This window comes from Pogona vitticeps, chromosome 1 (genome assembly GCF_051106095.1).
Source record: "Pogona vitticeps strain Pit_001003342236 chromosome 1, PviZW2.1, whole genome shotgun sequence".
Classification (NCBI taxonomy): domain Eukaryota; kingdom Metazoa; phylum Chordata; class Lepidosauria; order Squamata; family Agamidae; genus Pogona; species Pogona vitticeps.
The window spans coordinates 191,767,167-191,779,617 of NC_135783.1; the positions used below are offsets into that span (position 1 = coordinate 191,767,167).

The 12,451-nt window shown below is 42.2% G+C and overlaps 1 protein-coding gene across 1 annotated transcript in view; it reads left to right on the plus strand.

The window, feature by feature from the left end:
• The window catches only part of COL5A2 (collagen type V alpha 2 chain), a 201,602-nt gene that overhangs the window by 182,025 nt on the left and 7,126 nt on the right, over positions 1-12,451 (plus strand). Inside the window, exons 40-50 of the mRNA XM_020802855.3 lie at positions 83-136; positions 533-586; positions 1,911-2,072; positions 3,186-3,293; positions 3,491-3,598; positions 4,455-4,508; positions 5,401-5,508; positions 5,912-5,965; positions 7,128-7,235; positions 8,213-8,266; positions 11,580-11,687. Of these exons, the coding sequence (XP_020658514.2) occupies positions 83-136; positions 533-586; positions 1,911-2,072; positions 3,186-3,293; positions 3,491-3,598; positions 4,455-4,508; positions 5,401-5,508; positions 5,912-5,965; positions 7,128-7,235; positions 8,213-8,266; positions 11,580-11,687 (972 nt within the window). The remainder of the gene's footprint in view (positions 1-82; positions 137-532; positions 587-1,910; positions 2,073-3,185; positions 3,294-3,490; positions 3,599-4,454; positions 4,509-5,400; positions 5,509-5,911; positions 5,966-7,127; positions 7,236-8,212; positions 8,267-11,579; positions 11,688-12,451) is intronic.

Here is a 12,451-nt window from a genome sequence, read left to right on the forward strand (position 1 = left end):
TATTAGTTGGTGCCCATTTCAGGAGCTAAATATCAACGTCTTATTTTTCTTTTCCTTCCCCTTTCCTCCCATATCTATTCAGGGTCCTTCTGGAGTTAATGGACTAAAAGGTGGCCGTGGTACTAAAGGCCCTCCCGTAAGTAGAGTAACTAAGCAGATTGACCTGCCTTTACTTGTTATCTAAAGCTGTAAGGTTGCTGCTCATTTCAAACAAGCTGCCTTGCATTTGGCCTCTGCATTTCACGTGGGAGGGAGTACTCAATTCCTGCCTCTGCCGGCAACAGAAGTGGGGGTAGTTTGTCACAGTATCCCGCTGCATACCCTGAAAATTTGCCCTGAAGGGTTTCGAGGCTCTCTAGGTTTCTGAGAACCTAGGTAAGAGGTGAGACTTGGGCAAGGAGATAAGGGCCATTTATTTTGCTTGGACCTCTGCTTCTTGGATTCTACCCATGGTGATTAAATATGTTTCTTTTCTACAGATATATCGTGTAAATCCCCCCACCCCGTCTCATGCCTGTCTGTTTGTTTCTAGGGCGCTACAGGTTTCCCTGGATCTGCTGGAAGAGTTGGGCCCCCAGGACCTACTGTAAGTTGGACTTTTATTCAGATGTATTCTATAACAATCTCATTAGTAAGTGTACATTCTAAATTGAGGTGAGCATTGTGGGGCTCATGGGCCACACATTGCCCCCAGGGGCCCCCAGGTTTACAAATGCAGAAAACCGAGAGAACCAGAACTTTCCCCTCCCATCTAGAAGCCTGCAGGAACAGTGGCTTTTTATCTTTGTGGGGGAGGTCCTTCATGTTGCACCATGCTCCCAAATGGGAAGAAAACCAGAAATAGCCACCTGGAAACTTCCTCTGTGCAGGTGTTTTTTTTAAATGGCCAGAAAATAGCTGTTTGGGACCCCGTGGAGCCCATAATGGGAGCTGAGAGAAAGATTGCTCAGCTGTGCTCTAAATAAATATAGTCCTGTTGTAGATGGCCTCATTTTAGTTTCAGCAGTCTGGTCCCATATGAGACAGAGTACTGTATAATATTATGGGTAGGGAATCCCAGTTTTTTTTTTCCTCATTGCTTATCTAGTGACCTTGGATTATTGCTCAAATTGGTGTGATGAAACAAGCAGGGTGTTAAACCATCTGTGTTGGTTCCAGATTGTTAGAGGAAAAGTAGCAATATAATAAACAAATAGCTAATTATGACTAGGGATTAAGGCCAGATTAAATATTTTAAATCTTTGACTGAATTTCTCCAATTATTCAATAGAGAGCAGGTAAAAGAAGCCTAGGAAAAGAATACTTTAAGGCAGAGGCTTGTTTGCCAGTGTCTGTCTCTCGCTTACTCATCTGTTAGAAGGGAAACACAAGAAGTCAAAGGTGATGTAATATAAACAAACTCTTAATTTGGAGGCAGGAAGGAAATATTTGTATTTCAGAGGATGCTCAGTTCAAGATGGGAAAACTGTATTGAGGCCATATGAAGAATTTTGGAAGCTACCATGTGTTCATTTACAGTAACAACAATAGCTGTAACCCAGCTCTAATTGAGTTGTTTGTCTTAATTTGTTAATCATATGCAATCTTTCTCTGGCATTGAAAGGTAAAGATTGCAATGCGCATATACCTGTGGCAGCCAGAAGTCCCAGGTTATTGTCATAAGGTCACCCTTATAGATATTACATGGAGAAGCTGGAAAGTAGAAATGCCTGAAGTGAATAAATCCTGTTGAAGCGAAGTTGGTTCAGGCCTGATTACTACCTCAGTGGGGGATTGCCTGGGGACTCCATGTACTTGGCTTTGAACTCTAGGAAAGAGAAGCAGGATATAAGTGGAGCAAAGACAACCAGCCAACCCTGCCTTTTTTTATATTGGAGAACCCACTTTGTAGCCACCTCCTATCTTTCTAGGGAGCTCTTGGTCCAGCTGGGCCTATTGGTGAACCAGGCAAAGAAGGCCCTCCAGGTCTTCGTGGGGATCCTGGTGCTCATGGCCGAGTGGGAGATCGAGGGCCAGCTGGGCCACCCGGCAGTGCTGGAGACAAAGGAGACCCGGGAGAAGATGGACAACATGTAAGTAGGGGGAGGTGGCTAAGAAGATTATGTGCACGCAAGAGAATCAGCAATCTGTTCCTTTCCCAAATATGTGTACTGTATGTTTTGAAAGAGTTAAGCATTTGGCATCACTGAATGAGAGCAAGAGAGGAAACCATTTCATAAGCAGAATAAAATTACTTCAGAGTCAGCTCCCACCTAGCATATGATCAGTCAACCTTTGTGATGGCTCCTACATTCTATGTTATGGCGGCCATTCTTCTAAGCTGACCTCACTGTCTGGCCCTTTCCTCAACAATGGCTACTTCTCTTCTCTTCTTGTTATTTATTTCATTATCCTCTCCCCTCCCCTTATCCTTTATCCTGACCAGTATCTGTTCATCCCCTGCTTTACTTGAAGGCATTTCTGCTTTGGGCCTGACACACCATAGATCTGACCTTATTTTACCAAAATGACACTTTGGGTCCTGGTCAGGAAGGAAGGGCCAGAGAAACCCTGATAATTCTGTAATTCAAATGATTACACAACCTTTCACACTGTAGTTTGCCTTCAGACAGTTTCTTCTAAAGCACATGATTTCAGTGACTGAAAATGTTCATATCAGCCACATTCAACCTTCTGCATTCTATTCCTTTCAATTCCCGTCCCCCTTAACAACCATAAGCAGTGGTCGAGACTTGTGGGATTTGGAGCCCAAATTGTGTAGAGCAGCCATACTCAACTTTTTGGGGTTTTTTTCTTTTTTGTTTTTTGGCCACAGACATAAATACAATATGAAAGAAATATAAGCCGAACCAGGATTGTATAAGCTGCATAACAAACTTTGTAAGGTGGTGTATGAAGAATTGTTACCAGTCTGTGGCTCCTTCCAAATATGCCAGCCCCTCCCCATGGGGCCCTGTGGCCCCCACTGAGAATGGCTGGTGTGGAGGACACCAGGTTGTGGACGGATAGTTTATGTTCATTTATTGCTTATCTGAAAGCAGCCTTTTGTGTGACATTGCAGCTCTTTGCTTTTGTATCAAACTCTGAAAAGGGTTCAAATTATGTAGTGCATACGATAAATTACTTGGGTTCCTTTGGTTAAAAGTAAACTTTGGAGATTTCAATAGCCTCTTTCTATGTTCCAGGGTCCTGATGGCCCTCCAGGCCCAGCCGGAACTACTGGCCAGAGAGGCATTGTGGGTATGCCAGGGCAACGTGGAGAGAGAGGCATGCCAGGGCTACCTGGGCCTGCTGTGAGTACCATCAAAGTTGATATTCTAAAGATAGGAGTCCACCCCTCTTGTAGCCTGTACGATTTGGGGTCTGATAAATTATTTTTCATATTGTACCAATTTCAGATTGGCCTGCAGTGTTGAGGAGTCCCCACATATTTTGTTAGCTGCATCTTCAGTGGCCTTAATTGTTGACATGCAATTTCTTTTCACATTAGGGTACACCAGGAAAGCAAGGTGGAACAGGGGCTCCAGGAGACAAAGGTCCTTCTGGGCCCATCGGCCCTCCAGGTGCTTCTGGTCCAGTGGGTGAACCAGGCCCAGAGGTAAGTGGTCTTTCCTAGGCTATGTTTTGATAGGACTGTTGACGGTTCCAAATCGCAGTACAAATATGATGGAGAACTGCTGTGGTGAAATCCTTGAACTCACAGAAGCCTACTCTTGAGCTCTTGTTTCATTTGCAAGACTTTTGCCCTGCTTTATCAGGCTTCTGAGACCAGCTACCCTATTATTTAAAACAATGGTAGTGCTTTAAAAAAAATAGAAACAGCAACAAGAGAACAAGACAAAGGAGTGCCTAGGAAGAGAGCAACTGAAAGTTGCCAGTGATTGCAAAAGTTGGTTCTGGAAAAATACGAGGCTTGCTTCCAAGCATGTGTCCTTGGAAAAGATGAGTGCTAAAGCCAATGCAACTAGAGAAGTCCTCTCCAAAGGCCTTACCCAGCAACCTTACTCCTGGAGCAGGTGGTGAAGAATAGCCAAGGAGGCTTAGGGGAGATGAGCTGGTCTTTACAGTATTCTGATTCATGCTCCAAGCTGTTTAGGGACAAAAGACACCAGTAAGGATTGCTTTTCTGAATACATTTTCAGAACATGAAAAATACTCCTATTTACCCTCTCAGGAGAACTGCTCAACAAAAATGGCATACTGGAGCAAAATAAATATATAAAACTCCGTGATGTCAGCTCACACCAGAATTGGGAGTTGTAATCAAAAAAAGTAACTTTTCCATGTATAACAAATCGGCTGTTTCCCCAGTTCATTTCATATGTGTCTATGATACGTTCTAGTAGCAATGGTATTTTCCAGACCAGCTTCAGGGTCATTCTGTACAATGCAGTCAGCTCCATGAGCAGACATCGCTACAGTTAATATATGGCTTCCCTCTTCTTTCAACATAGGGTCCACATGGAAATGATGGTACACCAGGACGAGATGGGGCCGTTGGTGAAAGGGTAAGTGTGTATAATATTGCTACTGATAATGTCATGATGATGTTTCCATTATGCTTATATTATAAACCAATCGTTGGAGAAAATCATAACCATGATTGTGATTTTTCTTATAATAACCTCGAGTAGAAATGAGGACTACAAGTGAATTCAGTTTTAAAGTCGGAGAGTGTCAAATAAAAATACCTGTATTCACGAACACGGGCTTAGTTCATAAGGACTCCATTTTAGTCGAGATAGGAAAGAAGTGAAGGAAATGTGGGTGGCCTCCTGTTCTTTCTCACTGGGGAGCCACTGGCCACACACTATATCATCTGTGTTGCTTGAGGGAACCACTAGCTATTCTTCATTACACAAGGGCAGCGAGAGTATTAGGTGTGCCAGTGGGTTTTGTGATTTAAAGACAAGCCATGCCAAATGTGGTTTTAGCATCTCTATCTTCAAAGCACTTCATGCCTTATTTTTGTGAATGAGCTTATTTTCTTCAGCCCATATTTGTATGGGTTTTCAGTTCAGGGAACCGCTCAGTCTCACAGAGTGAAAAGAATGATTCCTTTAGGGTTTAGTCCAGGGGGTGATACTATTCCTGAGTTAGAAGTTACTTTTAAAAAAAATAAAATTATTGCATGACGGAGTTGTGCATTCTGTAGCCCCTGAGGATGTTCAGTCCTCACTGGGCCGTTTGGAAACTTCCCTCTGTTAAAAGAGTTTTTCTAAGGTTTTTTGTTCTTCTTTAAGTCTCTGTGCTTGTTCATACCTTCCTCTTGTACATGAACAGTGCCATTTTTGGCTTCAGCAGGATCACAACTTGAAGAATGCTATCCACTGATATGGGTGTGGTATGATATGAACACATCAAATGGGATGTTGACCTGGGATCATTTTTTTCTTACAGGGTGATCGCGGGGAACCTGGTCCTGCTGGCCTTCCTGGTTCTCCAGGTTCTCCAGGCACTCCAGGGCCAGTTGGACCTACAGGAGATGCAGGACAAAGAGGTGAACCCGTAAGTATGACTATTTCCTTCTAGCTTTGTCTTGCTTCATTCCCTGCTTGACAGTTCCATTGGCCAGTAAAATACATTCAAGGTCTTCTTGGAACTTCTGTAAGCAGTTACGTACATTTTCAAGTGCCTATCGTGGTTCTTCCTAAACAGTCTTTATGCTGGAATGGAGCCACTTATAAAATGGTAGGGAAAGCCCAGTGGCGAACGGAGGTGGCAGCCAGAGGATGTGTTAACCTTCTAGTCGCTTCCCTTTCTTCAGAATGGGCCTGACATTTGATTTGCCAGACCTTACTGTAGGTTCATTTTGGAAGTGTTTTATAAAAGATCTATAACATTAAACATACTGACTGAATGAATGAACCAAAGAGAATGATTAAGAGGTCAATTTTTTTTCTCCTTTTAGGGCTCACGGGGACCAGTGGGTCCTCCTGGTCGCGCTGGAAAACGTGGATTGCCTGTATGTCCCAGATGAGTTCTTCTAAACTGCCTACAAATGAGTTAGCTGTGAAAGAAAAATAATTAGAATTACTAGACAGCTGGGTTTTATTCCTAAGTTATCTCTTTTGTTACTTTCCCTTTACAATCAGTTATTTTATATTCAACTTCACTTATTGTATCTATTACAATATTTTCAGTTCCCACTATGTTTTTTCTCCAAACGTACGTCTAATCAACTTTCAAGCAGTTCTGAAATTTTAAGTTGCTCTACTGTAGATTAAAATGAGTTCAATATGTAAATACAGGGCTTATATCCCTGTATTTTAAAGCTTAACATGATTGAAATGTACAAAAGCTAAATCAATACCCGTAATGTATGCATCCTTTTTAAAGCCTTACCACCACCTAGCAAACTGATATTCTTAAACTCATTTTGTTGCAAAGTGTAAGTAAATTGAAGCTGTTGGTAGTAGAAATTTTCTTCTCACCTTAATACACAGAGCAAAGGTGGAGATTCTCTAGAATGATTGAATTTGAATTCATTTCTACCATAAATGAAGAACTTGTAATAAATAGTAAATAGTGTCACTGTGAGATATTCAAAGAGAATTATGCATTTTAGATACAGTGGTGCCTTGCTTAACAACGATAATCCATTCCAGGAAAATCGCTGTTAAGCGGAAACAGCGTAAAGCGAAATTAAAAAGTCATGTGAAACACATTGAAAACCGTTCAGTGCGTTCCAGTGGGCTAAAAACACCGTCCAGTGAAGATCCTCCATACAGCGGCCATTTTCAGTGCCTGTATAGCGAGGAATCCGTCCGTAAGCACAGCGGAGAGCCATTTTAAGCACCTGGTAGCCATTTTGAAAGCCCAACAATCAGCTGTTTTGATCATCGTTAAGCGAAGAATCGGTTCCCGAAGCAGGGAACCAATCATCGGGAAGTGAAAAAAACCTATTTAAAACATTGTTTTGCGATCGCAATTGCGATTGCAAAAACATTGTTGTTAAGCGGATTTGTCATTAAGCGGGGCATGACTGTATAATCAAGTTAAGTGTTTTTAAGTGCCACTGATTGTTTAAGCACCTGATTGCTGTTCCCACTGAAGTCCACGAGACAGAAATGTGCTTAACTTTGGCTGTATTCTGTACTTCATTGCTCCCCATCCCCAACCTCTAGGGTCCACAAGGCCCTCGTGGTGACAAAGGTGATAACGGAGATCGAGGTGACAGAGGTCAGAAGGGTCACCGAGGTTTCACTGGCCTTCAAGGTCTTCCTGGACCTCCTGTAAGTCATTACCTGCATTTTCATTGTTACACTTGTTCAGATCCAAGGCTTTGTGTGTCTGTCCTTCTGTATTTATTTCAGTGGAACATTTTGCATTCTGAAATTAATGGAGTGTCCCTTTCTGGGCAGTGTGTCTCTACTGCCTTTTGAAACCACCACACCATCAGAATGGTTGGCTACGTGACACAGAAGTTCTTTGAACTTACGTATCTCCTCCACATTGCTACCTGTCTTTCTTAGAAACACATGTGATCCTTGCCACATCAAGAACCTAAAAGAGAGGAGTACTATACATACATATCTCTCCTATTTTTTAAAAATGCCCAACAGAGTACCAACTTTCTCCTAATTTTTTTAAAAAGAGTCCCTTCTTTATTGATTGGAAACTCTTGCCATAGGCTTTTTACAGATGTGGACAATTGTACATAAGCGAAGGTGTCACATGCAACAAGATAGATATGATTGTGGAATCATTTGGCTGTTTCATCCTTTCATTGTGTGTGTGATCCTAACCATAATTCTGTATAAGTACACATTTTTCTTTTAAATCTGTTTTTCTGTTATCTTCACATTGATGGACATGTTACTATCATGTCACATTTAGAAATGATGAGACTAACATTCGTGAATAATTGGGGCCTACGTAGAGCTTTTTGCTTCTATAAGTCAGCATTAAGTGCAGTGTTGGAATTTGCAGAGGTGAATTACTGATGGTTAGAGTATCGCTGCTTGTATTCCTTGTTATGTGCCAAGTCATATGCCTGGTGCACAACAAGCAGTACAAATGGCAACTCATTCACTAGAAGCAGTTCACTGTTGTGATTTATACTATTGTGCTTAATGCTGGTGTACATAAGCAGTAGGATTCTGGCCCATATGTATTTTTATGCATACCTGATGCTCTGTATTTTCCCCTTTAAAGATGAACTATAATGTTAAGCTTAGATAATACAGAAAAATTACTTTATATTTTTAAGGGTCCTATTGGGGAACAAGGCAGCGCTGGGATTCCAGGTCCATTTGGCCCTAGAGTGAGTATACCAGATATGAAAAACAATGTGGAAACAATTAAATTGGCTGTTGAGCAGATGGAGCTTGTTGATTTCAGAGCAAATGAACTTTGCATGAGGATTACAATGTACTTTTATTAAGCAAGGTCATCACTGAAGCTGTTCATTCTTCTCTGTTCTCTTGCATGTGGGATTCCAAGTACAGCCTAGTATTTGGCGAAGATGTTAGCTTTGCACATCCTCTATCTTGGTTTTAAATCACAAATAACAAGGTTCTGTCCCTCAAGATCATTGATACGTGAATAAAAGAAACTGAAATTTGCTGGCTTGAGTTGAACAGAGTTCAGAGGACAATTTGTATTCATCCAGCGTACTTCTCGAATGATCTTGAGTTCCCTTTCCCTTTGTACAGATTCATTATTTCTCCATTGTTTACTCATCTAACTGCTGCTACCCCCTTGTTCTTTGTAAAGAACAAACCAAGCTTCAGTGTTAGCAAAGCCCAAAGCATTGGCTCAGAATATGGCGATGTATCCTGCCCCATTGCCATTCTGCACCCTTTGACTAGATTACTAGTCAAGGGGTGCAGCATTCACCGCCCAGTCCAAAGCAAAAAGGTACTGAGGGTCACTTTCAACATAAAGGGAAATAAGTATGAAGTCCAAAATATCTAAAGCACAGCATTAAATTTGGACAGCAGAGAATAAAGGTGGACTGAAATTACTTTTAAAACGTTTAGAAAGATGGAAGGTTCAAAGTTTGGAGCCCTTCTGGGTGGGGTGTTAGCTCTGAAAAAAATTCATCCCCTGCAGCCGCTTATAATGCCTTTTTCTGGCAAGGCCACTCAGAGAAGGCCCTTTGAGGGAGATTTTAATGTCTGGGGGCAAAGTCCTCTTTGTTTTTACCACAGGTGTGATGCTTCATGCAGTTCCTCTTTTCCTGCCATTTTCACAAGGTTGGATTCACTACTTCCATCTGCAAGCAAAAGGCACCCTCACTTAGCACAGGACAGACTCTGGCTCATGTAGCAAACAAGCCAGAGATTGTGTGGTGCTCTGTGCTTGCAGAGGGATAGAAGAATCTGTCTCGTGTAAATGAATGCAGGGATGGGGGATTTTTCAGGAACTCTGGCTCTACTAGAGTGAGAGAGGGTCTTGAAGAGGGAGGGAGGGAGGAAACATTTTGAATTGGACCCCAAAATGAACCAAAGGCCCACGGACATTAGAAATCTAGTCTGGTAAAGTCTACTTGTCATAGATTGTTTTAGACTCTCTACTTCTCAAGCAAAGCATGGAAAGAGATTGAGCACCTCCTGGACAAAACATGGAAAGGGTTACAGCCTGCATTCAGAACCCTGGACATTTCTGGGCTTGCAAAGTCTCCTATGAAAGAAAAAATGTGTTCAACAATATACGTGTATTTGAAAAATGTCCAGAGCCGCACAGGGCGTTTCGCTGCACTGGGCATTTCGCCGCACTGGGCGTTGCTGAACCCTGCCTAAGTGTGCTTTGTTCAGTGAAGACATATGCCCATTAATATATCCATTAATGTGTGCATTTGAAATATGAATAGTTTTTCATTTTTCTTTTTGGAAAAGAAAAATATCTGGGTGGAACTGATATGGAGTAGACCTGGAAGGGAAGGCTGTGGAAATGGTCTTGTTAGGTCTGCTAATGCCAAATGGAGAGTTTGAACTTTCACTGAAAAGTGAAAAGTAGGGGGTGGGGTTGAGGGATAGAGCAGTGGTTCCCAACCTTGGTTTCCCAGTGGGTCTTGGACTAAAACTCCCAGGCGCCTTTACCTGTAGCTGTGCTGGCCAGGATTTCTGGGAGCTATAGTCCAAGAACATCTGGGGACCCAAGGTTGGGAAGCACTGGGACAGAGAAATAAAATACTGGGAGAAGGACAGTAGGAAGTGAAACCTAAGTGTCTCAGGGCTAAGGATGTTCTGGGATAAGTAGCTTGGCCGACAACTTTCTTGTTAAAACATAGTTTTTCTGCTGTTGCAAGCAGCAGGCAGATGGCATGTGCCCCCTTTGCAGCAGGCCACTGGAATTAGTGCTGTATTTTGATGGGGCACCATTCCCCGGGGCACTATTGATAGGGAGAAATCTGATAGTCTCTGTGCATTCTTCTGGAGTGTCTCTGACAAGGATATAACATTCTTATATCATTGACCGTGAATTACTACAGAAGAAATTATGCAGTTAGGGATCAGAAAATTTGCTTCTGAGTTCTTTTAATCCCAAATAAATGTCTGGACCTTGGTAAAGTCTTAAAAATAAACTCAAATGAATTACTCCCCCATTTGTACTGGCAAAAGTTAATAGGTATAGCCAATGTCAGAAGGGAAAGGATCAAATTGTATCTGCTTGCTATAAAGGGGTTAAATACAATCATCATCATCATCATCATCATCATCATCATCATCATCGTCGTCGTCTTAGAACTTCAGAACTGGAAGGGACTCAATGGATCATGGGGTCCAGTCCAGGTCAAGAAGCCACACTGGGGAATCGAACTCCCAACCTTTGGTTCTGCAGCAACAGACCTACATCACTGAGTTATGAGGAACCTTTCAGAAACAGGAGATCTGAATTAGCACCAGAAGTGTGGTTGAATGTCCATAACCATAAACTAGTAAGACTTGGATGCTCAAGGCTCTGGCCCTGGATAGACAACTCTGTCCATCTCCGTGTCTCTCACAGCTGATCTTTCTAGAAATCTCAACTTCTTTTCATTCTGCATGTGAAGAAATGTGTATATTTGGAAAAAGCCTTACTTAAAATGAACTGAACTGAAATTCTCCCCATTTATCATTGGCTGGAGATGATAACTGGGAAATCTTCATTTTTTTAAGTGAGTAGGAAGAGACAAAACAGCTGCCACTACAGCTGTTTACATGGCACTTACATAGTTTCCCTTGTGGATCCGAAAACATAGCCAAAGTGCTTCCTCACATTCTTGGCTTGTAAAAGAAAAGATGGAGGATGAGGATTTTTGTCTCGGCACTGTAAATTATTTCAGGGGGAGAGAAGCTGTCCACTCAATACTGTGTAAAAGCTTTTGCCAGAAGCCTGCATTCCAATGCAATGAGGAGATGCCATGTGCAGAAACAGCTGTTGGTGGATTCAGCATGTACCAGCGCACAGCTGACTGCATGATGTGCATTGGAATGCTCGCCCAGCCATTACGGGATGCTTCTTTGGAGGGATATGCCTTTGCACTTTCACAGCCAGGTGAAAAGACACACTTGAGGCCTTGATGAAGGCAGAGGAAAAACCAATGTGAATCCTTCCCATGATATTAATGTAAAAATTATCTCACAATGCAGGGCCCTCCAGGTCCAGTTGGACCTCCTGGGAAAGAAGGAAATTCTGGACCACTTGGACCAGTTGGACCTCCTGGTGTAAGAGGAACTTTAGGAGAAGCAGGGCCTGAGGTAAATAACAGGAATTTTATTATGGGGTATACTTGTGTGTATCTGTTGAGTGCTTTGTAAAGCTTCTGAGATATTCCATCTTAAAGGTAAAATATGTAATAATAATTTGCAATAGTGGGTATTTCATTGCTTTGCAGTTTATTTCAGAAAATGTGTGACTCTGCTTTGCCCTGCGTGAAAGAAGTCACCACTTGAAAAGATGCGCCATTATGCTTTGAAGTCTTTTAAGCCCTGTTTTAAATTGGGTTGCTTTGTTATGAATTGCTTTGAGCGCTTATGGCAGGAAAAGGAGTTCACACATTAATTTCAACAAAGCAAATAAATCTGTGGCTCTTCTCCAGTGGCTTCACCTCTGAGCTATAGTGAAGGAGCAGTGGCCAAAGTCTTATTCAAGGAAACTTTGCCTCTTAGAGCAGCCATGCCAGTGATACTTGCACCTGCTTGCTGTCTGTCCCACAGCTGGTCACATCAGCATTATTTTTACCAGAGAATGCTGGAGAGCATGGTAGATCACCACCTGTGCAAGTAGAATCACTTGCATGACTGCCGTTAACTTGCTTCTATAAGGCAATGGGATTCTGTTCTCTGTGGTCACTGAGAATTAAGCTCCATTGACTTGATTGGGGCATTCTCCCTGTCAAACATGTATAGGATTTCACTGCTAGGAACCCTCCAGAAAATTGTTCATCATCGTGTTGTTGTTCACGTATGACCTCTGTGTTTTCAATATGTTGGGGTTTTGGTTGCTAAAACAGAACACTTGT